Here is a 12,247-nt window from a genome sequence, read left to right as displayed (position 1 = left end):
GGGCACCCTGTCCTTAGTTAAGCAACTGATCGTTTTCATGGGAGGTTTGGTTTAAATGCCTTTGTCTAACCGTTGAAGGAGGTTGCAAGTGGCACGTAGCTTCAGCCAATCTTGTCAATGTAAGCATTGAACTGCCAGCCTGCCCACCTGCTCCTATTTTGGTTCCCTCGTTAGAAAGAATCAGAATAATCCTCTCCCCTTGAGGAGCCAGGGGCAAGTCGACTGCCAAGGCAGGCCCGGCATCAGATTGGCCGCCATCGGCTGGATGGGCCCCAGATCGTGGGCCTGGGCAGGAAGGCTGCCAGCAGGCAGCTGTGTCAGGTGGGAGGGGAGAGCTGAGGAGGGGGTGGGCTGCCAGGACTTGTGACTTCAGCTGCCCAGGGGAGTGAAACGGTACAGGACAAAAGCACGTGGTCAGACATGGTTTGTTTTCCTCCGTTTATATATCCCACCTACACTTACATCCCTTCTTATATTTACACTTGGCTCCATTTTGCTCTAATGTGTAGTGTTTACAATAACCCTTAACTCACTAAACTGGCAAGTTTATTTTTTCTGTTTGTTTTGTTTTTAATTGTCATTACATTTCCACTTAACAATTTGTTTCACTTTCTTTGTGTCGTTTTTTTGTTTTTTTTTTTTTTCTGTCTTAAGTTACATTATTAACCAAAACACTCCTATTCCTAAAAGAGCAAAAGGATATGCCTTACTCTGTATTTGCACCTTTCACTAATGAGCCCCTATCTGATACGGATTTTATGATGATGCACCTAAAATGATGGTGGCCAAAGCTTCTGTAGCTTTCTGGCAAGAGGCTCACTTTAAAAGAAACGGTATAAAATTAAGATTTGCCAGTATTCCAACATAGATTCATTGCACTTTTTTGGGGGGCAGGAGAGTAAATTCAAAAATTGATGAATTGAGATCAAGACATTTCAAACTTCCTTTAGGAGTTTTCATTATAATTATTTATTAAAAACCGGAGGAGCGTGAAGTATAGATTATGCTGGTAGCTTGCGTGTTCCGTCTTAGAGGAGCGATGTTTCTGAAAAGAGGGGTAGCTCTCTTTGGCTCCCGGTTAAACAGCCTGTGTTGGGGGGTGTGGGGTACACATGCAGAAGCACCTCCGGAGCATTTTGGGGGAGGAAGCGGGGGGGTAGGGCTTTTGTATTGGGAAGCAGTGCATTGTAGAGGTGGATTGAAGTGTTTTTATGTTTGTTCCTTTACTGTCATTGTATTAATACGACTGAATTTACATTGCAGACTCAGTCCGCTAGTAGCACACTCCAGAAACACAAATCTTCCTCCTCCTTTACACCTTTTATAGACCCCAGATTACTACAGATTTCTCCATCTAGTGGGACAACAGTGACTTCTGTGGGTAAGTAAAGCAGCTGACGAGCGGGCTCGGGCACTTTGCGCCGCTCTTTCTGGTGGCTTGGGCACGCATGCTGGTGGCTGGCAGGTGCAGACCTCGGACCAGATGCCCAGCCTGCTTGCACTGCCTTATTTGCAATGAGCTGCAGAGTCAGTTCCCTTTTTCCATGTACATTCCTTACAAGTTTCTCTTCCTAGGCAAAGAGTTGGTTGTGACATGAATATCTGCTTGAGGCGTAGTGGCGAAGGGAGCAGGTCCAGTGCTCGTGGAGACACAAAATAATTCCAGTGTCCTGTGTTTCAGTGGGATTTTCCTGTGATGGAATGAGATCGGAGGCCATAAGGCAAGATCCTACCCGGAAGGGCTCAGTGGTCAATGTGAATCCCACCAACACTAGGCCACAGAGCGACACCCCAGAGATTCGCAAATACAAGAAGAGGTTTAACTCCGAGATTCTGTGCGCTGCCTTGTGGGGTAGGTATCTCACTGTGACTCTGACCCTTTCGCTTTTAGTCTCAAGGGTGGACCGGTCGTTTATAGGTAGTGCAGGTGTTTTTGGAGGCGTCGTTGGCGGGTGAGATGGAAGACTCTTGACGTCCGTCCCCGTCCCCTGTCCCTGCAGGAATCCTGCAGGGACACACACAGGCCTGCCCTTGTTTCAGCCGTCGGGTGTTGCAAAGAATGACTCATCTCCGTTTCTTCATATAAAGAAGAAAAGGGAAAAAATGAGAAAGACATTTGATTTGGCCCATATTTATAGGGAGAATGAAGAAATCTGTCGAATTTGCTTTTCTTTAAATGTTTCAGTTTATCATTTTTCCCTCGCTCTTTGTGACTTGGGCCTAACCTCTGAGTGGAGCTCTTAGAAGCAGTCTGCCTGGGCCGAGGGTGTGCTGGAGGGGCCGTGAGGCGCCTTACCCGCGCAGGCTTGTGTGGACGCCGCGAGAGGGGATTCTCCGAGTCTGCGGCGCACACAGCTCTGCCGCCGCCTGGCTGTCACCCCCGTCCCACCTCCCCCAGCCCCGCCTTGACCGCGCCTTCCGGTGCCACGCCTGTGAATGCTCCCTGAATCCTGCCGTGGGCTGTCTGAGGAGCCCTGCCACTGTATTCAGAAAAGCTTCCTCCTCCTTGGACGTTGCCGTGCCAACGCGTGAGGACACAGCACATCCTCTCACGGGCTCTCCTGGGGTGTCCACGACGGCTCTGCCGTCCCCCTGTGACCCCATCAGCTCTTCTCACTCCCGGCCCCTCGCCTGGCCCAGAGCGATGGAAGCAGCCACGAGGGCCTCGGGGTTCACCTGCTGAACCTCGAGATGGTCCTCCCTCCTGTCGTTCCGGAAGGGCCCGTAACTTGATAGACTGCCCTCCTCATCCGCCTCCTGGGCCTCGGTCTGTCCTGGCTTCCCTTGCCCCTTCCGTGAGCCCCCACCCCCGCTCCCCCGAGGGCTTGGGAAGAGCCGTCTCTGCCCATTGCAGGCACAGTTTTCTTCATATTAAAGACCTTCTTGGGGGTGTTGATATCATCAAAATGATTACATTATGTTCAACGTAGAAGTAATGTTAAATATGTTAGTTCTTTCCAAATTGGCGAAGTAATTTGTGCCTAGGATGTTTGCCCTTGGTAGCAGTGTCACACTTAATTTATAGTCCTCTAATGTCCTGCGAAGTGCTGGGCCCCATTCTGTGTGCCATTATCTGACTTTTTGTTTTTAAACTAAAATCCTTCTTTTTCCTAATTAACTTCTTCACTACCTCTGAGAAAAATAGGTGACTCTCTCAAGCCTGTGTCTTTTAAAATGCAGTAGAACTCTCTGTTTCATCATTGTTAAGAGAGAGGGAGGTGACTTAAAATAGGTGACTTCCATATCTGAGTGTGTTTGAGTTGCCCCGTGTCTGGGTCACATCACTGGTGGATTTCCTTAGATTGCTTGGGATAGCTGGCATGAGTTACCTTTTAAGTGAAGTTAAAAATAAGTCTCTCGAAGACACAGACCCGGAAAAGTTAAAGCATGTGCTGCGAGAGCTGTCCCCCGACAAGAGGGGGAGGTTCAGAGGAGGCTGCCGTGCTCGTGAGGTGGTGGAATGGACGCATTTGTGTCTTGCTGACCCGCGTTAGGGTAGTGTTTCGTGTACCTTCCTAGAAAACGCTAGCAGTGAACATCCTTCATCGTACTGAACTGACTTTTGTTTTGTAAATTACTGCATATTTATTTAATTTTTTAGTAAGGCCATTTCTCCTTATTTACAGCCAGAATTATTTTAACACATCTTTTGGATGTGATAGTTTCCATTCTTCTGATCATGAAGAATTGTGTGCACTTACTTTGCTGCTTTGACTGCAGTGTAATGGATCGTAGAATTGAAAGGAAATTTTAAATCACATGTTATAGAGCTCTTAGCCATTTCTTCCATCACCCTGCACCAGATTCCTGTGGATACAATTGCAATTCCTAGCCCTGCTTACCTTTGAACAATTAGCATTATAAAGTTTAATTATAACTAACAATTGTAAGGTTAAAAAAAAGTACATTTATAAAAAAAATTGGTGCAGCATGCCACAGTTTTTTTCCATAGGCCCATAATTTCCAAGGTTGCTATTTTCCAGTGACTGTATTCTTTTGACTGCTAGCGCTCAGTATTTTACAAAATGACACAGTTCTTGGAAATATATACTGGAGAATTGGAAAATATGGTAAATGCTAAAATAGCTACAATTTTTGTGTATATGAAGATTTTTTTCAGCTCTTTTGAATCTTTATTCTTTCTTGCTGTAAACTCTTGATGGAGGTTTGAGTGGTGTTTGTTTTTGGAAACCACAAATAATAGATTTCACAGTGCTCGTCGTATTTGGTGTAGTTGTTACACATTTGGCTAGTTGACGGAGAATCTTTCTAGCTTCTCAATATGGAAGATCGACCAGGAAAATGTTGAAATATTGTATGAACTGGGACCTTCGGAATGAACTCCTTGGCTGTCAGCTAAAGCTGGACAGCAGTTTAGCTTGCAGCATACAGCGCTTCCGCGTGCTGGTAACCGCACCCATGCGTGCCTGGCACCCTGCTAGTTGCTAAAGTAGCGGTGATGTGAGTACCTGTGTAAATGCCGGGTTCCCCGCTGTCCCCCAGGACCCAAAAGGTGTTTCTGGTTTCCTCACAAGGTTTCCTCGGGTAGATGCTGTCCTCCTGGTGCTAGGGTTCCCCCACTCAATACCAAATAGGCATGGAGCTGAGGGGGGCGGGGAGGGTGCTTTCCCGTTGCCTTCACAATTGTTCTTTTGAAGTTTTCTGGGAAAGTGTGTGTGTGTTTGAATAAATATGGATGACGTGGTTCAAGAAGTACATGCTGTTCTCCCCTGTCATTCCATCTGCCTGAAAATACTGATGGGGCGATTACTTTGTAAAAGCGCACGTACTTCGTTCCTTCCCTCAGCGAGTTTATTATCCAGTTTAGGGGCTCAGTGCAAACATAGATGTGCCCAATCCCCTAGGAGGACAAGGTGCTCTGTGCTGCAAGTTACCAAGTTAGTTTAGGCAACCGAGGTTATAGACCAAGGAAGTCAGTGTAATTGGGAAAGTAAGTGAATGATAAAGTCGGCTTGAGGGGCAGAGGGTTCTGAATGCTGGATGGAGGCTTTTGTACCCTCTCGGAGAGAGAGTGAGCCGTTTCTGAAGGCACAGTATGGCCCGATGAGTGTTGCAGGAAGGTTCGGGCTGTTTGCGGTACAGTCGCAAGAAAGTGGAGGGAGGGAGGGGGTCGCAGCAGCCTCACCTCAGGCCTCTACCCGTCCGCGGTGTGAGGCGGCCAGAGCAGAGCGGGGAGAGCAGAGGAACGGGAACGTGAGGGGGGGTCTTCTCGGGCGGGGTCAGCTTGGCCGGCTTCATGGAGCAGCTGTGCTGGCCCAGGTGCTGCTGATAGAAACGGCAGGGCTCGAGAGGCTGGTCTCGGTAGGACTTCAAGTGGACGGACGAGCCGGGAGTTGGGGGTGGAATCAGGAGTTTCTGGTTCTGAGGTCCTGCTCCAGCAGACCGACAGACAGACAGACAGACAGCAAGGGAGACGCCCGTGCTTAGGAAGCAGAGAAGGTGCGTGGAGACCAGGGGTAGACCCGACGAGGCTGGAGAGGGTGGAGCCTGGAAAGGGTGGAGCCGGGATGGGCCCGCGGCCGGGAGGCACGGCCAGCCCCCCGCCTGAGCACGCGCACTGCTGGTGAGAAACCGCGGGAGCGAGGACCGAATGCTGCTGTTCTTTTCTCAAGGATGATGGAGGGTGGTCTTTAAGAAAACCTTAAACTGAGTGATAGACGCCGGAGCAGTCACAAACTGTTAAGGAGTAAGGGGGCTGTGTATGGCTCGTTCTAGAAGTTTGCCCGTGAAAAGACAGGTGAAGGAAGCAGGCGGGGATCGTGACATCAGACGAAGGTTTGTTCGGGTGTCTGATGTGACGGATGAGGTGGAGAGTCTGTGGTACCCAGGAGACGGTGGGCTGGGACGTCCTGGGGCAACTGAGGAAGAAGCGGAAACCGGAGGGTGGTGAAGGTAATCAGGGGGATGAGGCGGGCTCCTCCTTTTTTACATGTAAGTGAGTATTTCACCCTGTCTCCTCTATGGTGATTTGTTGCAGTTTGGGTACTTTAAGCTCTCTTGTTTGTGGGTGGCTTGAGGAAACCACTCTTTTCCAGATAGGCTTTGCTATCCGCTCCATACAAGGCTGTTTGTCAAGCACAGTGTAAAATTGTGGGCTTTCTGTGTCCATGAAATAGGAGTGAACTTGTTGGTGGGTACAGAGAGTGGCCTGATGCTGCTGGACAGAAGTGGCCAAGGGAAGGTGTATCCTCTGATCAACAGAAGACGATTTCAACAGATGGACGTCCTGGAAGGCTTGAATGTCTTGGTGACAATATCTGGTAAGCGTGTGTTCGGGGAAAGCAGGCCCCCAGCACTGTTTAAAAACGTGGTAGTTGCTGGCACAGGACTTGAGTGAGTTCCTCTTCTGAAGTAATAGCTAAATGACCTAGAACCGTAGCGTGATTTTACAGTAACGTGATAGGAAAATGTATTCAGACGGGGCCCACGTGTACACATTTGCCTGGGGCTCTGCTGAGCGGCGCCGGGGAGCCCAGGAGCCTGCACTTCCTACGTCACGCTGCCCGCCACCCTGCCGCCGCCCTCTGCAGCCTGTCCCGCTCTGAGTGTGGGTTTATGTCCACTCCCTCCCACAGGGCTCTTTCGTGCACAAGGAACTGTTCTTTGCCATTGGTGGTAAAAGTATCGTGGGTTTTTTTTTAATGTCAGTCAACACTTACTGTAAGTGTCTTTTTAGAAGAGCATTTTTCTTAGTATAAATTATATGTGTTCATTGTAGAAAGTAAGAAACTACTGCAGAAAAGCAAATGGGAGAAATAAATAGTAAAATCATCCAAAGATAACATCAGTTAACTTCAGTTTTTAATTTCCAGTCTTTTAAGCATACACACACTCAGAATACACACTTAGGGGGGAAAAAATCTCCATAAAAATAGTTATGCAACATTTCAAACATTGAGAGAATAATATGACACCCATATACTGACGAGATAGTTTTTAACAGATGTTAGAATACACTGCCGTGCATACATTTGGCGTCTACTTGCCCTTGGTAACCACTGTCCTGAAGTTTAAGTGTATCCCATCCTTTCTTGTTTGTCCAAACCTTGTAGGCTACTCTCCCTGTCCCTGAACGTTCCTTCATGGTACCCATTCTGCACGGCTACAGGATGTTTCTTTGCATAGATGTACTATAGTTTGTTTACTAGTTTTCTGTTGTTAGTCTTTCCATTTATTCCTTTTCTTCCCTCTCATGTAAACATTTTTCACAAGTATCTTTGCAGCTCACTTAACCATCGGGCATATGAATCCATGTTGCCTAGATCATAATCTCCTAATAATTTGTGTTTTTGCTGGGGTCAAAGAGTATGTAGAAGCGTAAGACTTGTCCTCTGATAACCAGCAGTGATTTTGATTTAATTATCTGCTAACTCAAACTTGTTATATTTATTTATATGTAACAAATTTCTGGCAGTTATTTTAGTTTTCAGATAGGCTTTTGGTTTAAGTAAAGATGTTCATTGAAATGCAAAAATTTCACCATCCGTCTCATACTGAAATGCGAAAAGAACCATTTAAAACTTGAGCTTTAAAAAGTGATGGAAAATAGGTTTTAGAATTGTAGGAAAAATAAATCAGCTAAAAAATGGTTTAAACTTCATTTTGTGATCCAGTGAGCAAGATGATTCATGGAGATCAGTGATCAACTGATACCATTTTTTTGGTCTACTTTTCTGTATTCTTTTCCTCTTTATAGCTTTCATTGGTTTTCAAAATCATAAAACTAATTAATACATGTCAGTTGTAGGCAACTTCGAAAACAGAAAAAAACTTAGGAAGAATAAAATAAAATGTAACCCCCATCTCAGAGATACCTCTTGTTAACATTTTATTGTATTTCCCCCTCCTCGTTTCTGTAAATATATTTCATAGTGTGGGAATAAAACACTGTATATAAAACGATGTCGTCTTTGTTTCACTTAATATATTATTTTCCCACATTCACAAATTCTTCAAAGCTTAAGAAGATTGTGTTGAAGTATAAGGCGTGACACAGAAAATGCACAGACGTATAAATGGTGTACAGCTCCGTGAAGAGTCACAGTTAGAACCCATCCACGTAGCCCCCCACCCTGGGGACGAGGGGAGCCATCCCAGCCCCCCGGTGGCTCCCCTGCACTGCCCCTCCTCCCCAGAGGGAAGCCCTGTCCTGACTTTGAACACCTTAGAACATGCTAGAAACTCTTTTGTGTCTGGCTCTTTTCCTAGAGCAGTTTTACGTTTACGCAGAAATTAAACGAAGTATAGACAGTCCCCATCTTGGCCCTCTCCAGTTTCCCCTATTCTCTCGCATTAATGCACATTTGTTACAGCGGATGAACCAATATTAATACTTTAGCTAACAGGTTAGCTGAAGTCCACAGTTTGCATTAGCGTTCTCTCTGTGTGTGTGTGCTCTGGGTTCGACACACGCATAATTTTATCCACCGTTACAGCATCGTACAGACTAGTTTCACTGCCCTAAAAATCCTCTGGTGCTGCACCTACTCCTCCCTCCCTCAAAGCCCCTGGCGACAGCTGGTCTTTTTTACTGTCTCGATATTGCCTTTTCCAGAATGTCATAGGTGGGCTTATGCAGTCTGTAGCCTTTTCAGACTGTTGAGAGCAAGTACCTTTTTATGAATCTATGCGATAACATTTTTTGTCTGTTCTAGGTGCTTGCTCAATACTTCTGCTAGGGTATCTCTCTTCTAATTGATTTATAGGAGTTCTTTACGTGTTCTGGGTGTGCGTCTTCTGTCAGCTCTGTAAGTTGTGCCTATCTGCAGTTTATGGCTGACCTTTTGCTGGATTCAAGTCCCCGAGTTGGGTGATCTATGAAACCCTTTTGTGCTTTCAAATGGGAGATAATAGTTACACCAGAGGGTTTTGAGAATCAGATGACGTAATAGCTTGAATTGAGTTTCTAGTGAAACTGATACAAAATGGTTCCCTCGGGGGATGATATTTACTGTTTATTGCAGTTTCTTTTGGTTACTATTGTTGTTAATGATGATACCTGCTTTTGAGTATGCATGTAAAGTACTTATATTTGTTTTGCTAGGCAAAAAGGATAAGTTACGTGTCTACTATTTGTCCTGGTTAAGAAATAAAATACTTCACAACGATCCAGAAGTTGAGAAGAAGCAGGGCTGGACAACCGTGGGAGATTTGGAAGGATGCGTACACTACAAAGTTGGTAAGTTCCACGACGGGCGTAAGGGTTTTGTTTTTCCAAGGTTTAATTAATCTTCCATTTAAGATCCGTGTGTCTTTGAAGCTTTTAGTAATGAACTTGTCGCGGAGACTTGTAACTCATTTCTGTATCAGGATGTTTCTGAGGCACCTTCTAATCCTGAGGCCTGCAGGCCTGCAGTTAATCTTAACTCCGGCTCTCCGTGCCCTCTGTCCTGAGCCTCTTCTCACGCTTTCCTTGGGCAGTCCACACTCTCTCTGTAAGATGTGGCTCACATCTTGCAGAGAAGAAGGAAGCGTTGCCAGAGGAGAGACAGCCGATTTGGACTCCTCCTTTGCGCTGTAGGCTTGTCCTCACTTGGAGGACTCTGGGTCCTTGGCAGTCACTGATTGAACGTTGAGAGTTTGCCCAAGTAGCTGTGGCCTGTCGGTTTGAATTAAATGCGCTGTACAGAGCTACTCTGCTCATCACTAAGAAGTGAATCTTGCTGGCCAGTCAGTGTTTCATGGCAACTGTTTTGTTCTTTCCTCCTCAACATGCCTGCCGTGCTTCTCATGAAATAAGATCTCACAAGAACAAAACCAAAATAAGTTTTTTCGTGTTGGGGAAAAAAATCAAAATATAGGTACTAATGTTGGAAATAAAGGGGAAATCATGGAGCTTAGCCCAGTTACAGTTTTATGGGCGAGATGATGTGTTCTAATTAAATTTGAAATGGGAGGTTGAGAAGGTTAGCAAATGGTACAAGTCTTTAAGTATACAGAGACTGTATACTTAAGACTGAGTAACGTAAGGGGTGTATTGAATGTTGATTTCTGCTTGTGTGTTTTCTTTTCCTCTGTGTTTATGAAACTACGTACTGTAGTCAGTGCCTCTGCTCCCAGGGACATTACAGTCCTTGGCGTTGTCGTCTTGTTTATGTAACCTGTCCACGGCCCTCAGCTCGTTGGTTACTAATGAGTGCGGCTGCCACCCCGGTAGTGGACTGATTCTGAGTGATCCTGCAGGGTTCTGTCACCTCGGTATAGGTTTCGGGATTAGGATTTTCTGTGTTGTGTTTTTATGTAATATTTTTATTTGTTGATATGTAACTGAAATCATCTAAGGCTAAATGTAATGAAATGGCTCATAACAGCTGAAATGTCCCTGAATAGATGGCCCTACAGGAGAGTGAGAGGCAGATGCGTTAAACTGAGCTGGGCTCAGAAGGCGGGGTGGGGGGGTATTTAAATTTATATGTAAATTAATTAACATGAAATAAACTTTAAAATTTCTTTCTTCAGTGACATTAGTACATTCCAAGTGCCCAATAGCCCCATGTAACTTGTGGCTGCCGTATCAACAGGGTGGACATAAAACCTTTCCATCACAGAAAATTCTATCCCATCAGCACTGGTGTCGACAGCCTCTTATAATCCTTTGTATCTTAATAGTCATGTGATTCGCTTGAATAGTGACAATATATGAAATAACAAGGAGAGTTATCAAGTTAACAAGCCATGTCTCATGGTCAAAGGCAGAGTGCTGCGGTTTAGAGAGCCCATGAAAACACCGGGAGTCTGCACCAGCCAGTAAGTCAGGTGTGGCCAGGGCCCCTCCGGGTATCTTCTCTAGGCAGAGCTGCTGGCTGTGAAGAGGACTGAAACAGCTGTGTAAAGGAGGCCTATATATATATATATATATATATATATATATATATATATATATATAAGTTAAAGAGAGATTTTCTTTACTTTTGGTACACAACTTTAGCTAAAATCCTAGCAATTACTACTGTTTCTATAGCTCAGGAAGTGGTTTGAAATGATACTTGATCTTGTACACAGAAATAGATAGAATTCAAACTCAGTTGATGAGTATTTTGTCGTAGCGTTCTGTGTTCCTCCATCTGTAAGCCCCACGCAGGACTCAGGAAAGGCCACGTGGAAGATTTGACCTCTTGCTGGGATTTGGGACCCTCTTGTCTGATAAGTCACATCATTATCCTTTTGAACTAGTACTGAGCCCTCGAGGTGGTAGGGTGGAAAGGCTGACATTGTCCTTGATTATTAAGTACTTACAGCCTAAGAAGGTTAGGGACATCGGCGAAAGTGCTCGTCGATGGCAACCAGGGTATGGCGTTGAGTCCAACACAACACGGAGGAGGATGGGAACAGCCTGAATTGTACATTAAAGAATCGGAAAAGTGAACCGTGAGGCTTGAGCTCTCGGCATTTTTCTCTTGTTGGTCTGGGCGGATCAGCAGGAGGCATATGTAGAGAGTTTGCAGAGGCCAGCTGAAAGAATTTACAGTCCCACGTCGATTCTGACCTGTGCTCCTCTTATTTGTTGTTGCAGTAAAGTATGAAAGAATCAAGTTTCTGGTCATTGCTTTGAAGAGTTCTGTGGAAGTCTATGCGTGGGCACCCAAGCCATATCACAAATTTATGGCCTTTAAGGTAACAACATCAAGTGCACTTAAAAGTAGCATCAGCCGTTTCACGCTGCGGCCGAGAGCCAGGGAATACGTCTAAAAACCCCGAATGGTTACAACTGATCATTTAAAAGCATGTGCTGATATTGGTATAACTTTATCATGAGAGAGGCCATTTCTAATGGAACAAGCCGAGCTATCGGCTTTCTGAGTCCTTGGAGTGCGAGAGAGGAGCGGAATGTTGGGCAGACACCTGGATTGAAAGGACACACTGACACCACCTCCATTTAAAAAGCAGACCTTGACCTTCCCCCTAAAGTCATGGACGTGTATAAAGATTTAGATGTTTATGTTTTTGACAGGTATCCAGCAATAGGCAGCTTTAAGGTATATCTATTCAGTAGAGGACTAATTAAAAATGAAGTTGCAGAAACTCTTGATGACACAAGGAATGCATTATTACACATTAAATAGAACAAGTATTAAAATATGTATAATATACCATTTTTGTTCAAAGAAAAATACTGTAGAAAAATATTAGCAGTTATTTTTGTGGATATTTTTAATATTTCTTTTTTATACTTCTAGAGTTTGCACTAGATACAAATTTATAAAATTCTTAATCAAAAATGATATTA

The 12,247-nt window shown here is 45.0% G+C and overlaps 1 protein-coding gene across 36 annotated transcripts in view; it reads left to right on the top strand.

Moving 5' to 3' along the window:
• MAP4K4 (mitogen-activated protein kinase kinase kinase kinase 4) overlaps positions 1 to 12,247 on the top strand; it is a 173,099-nt gene that overhangs the window by 153,201 nt on the left and 7,651 nt on the right. For all 36 annotated transcript variants that reach the window (XM_082426712.1, XM_082426713.1, XM_082426693.1 and 33 more), the window contains 5 exons: positions 1,264 to 1,381; positions 1,682 to 1,852; positions 6,138 to 6,281; positions 9,065 to 9,199; positions 11,534 to 11,634. In XM_082426712.1, coding sequence (XP_082282838.1) covers positions 1,264 to 1,381; positions 1,682 to 1,852; positions 6,138 to 6,281; positions 9,065 to 9,199; positions 11,534 to 11,634 — 669 coding nt within the window. The remainder of the gene's footprint in view (positions 1 to 1,263; positions 1,382 to 1,681; positions 1,853 to 6,137; positions 6,282 to 9,064; positions 9,200 to 11,533; positions 11,635 to 12,247) is intronic.

Source organism: Balaenoptera physalus (genome assembly GCF_965194825.1).
Source record: "Balaenoptera physalus genome assembly, chromosome: 15".
Lineage (NCBI taxonomy): Eukaryota > Metazoa > Chordata > Mammalia > Artiodactyla > Balaenopteridae > Balaenoptera > Balaenoptera physalus.
Note: the sequence above shows the minus strand (reverse complement) of the source record. Positions and strands in the feature narration are given on the sequence as shown.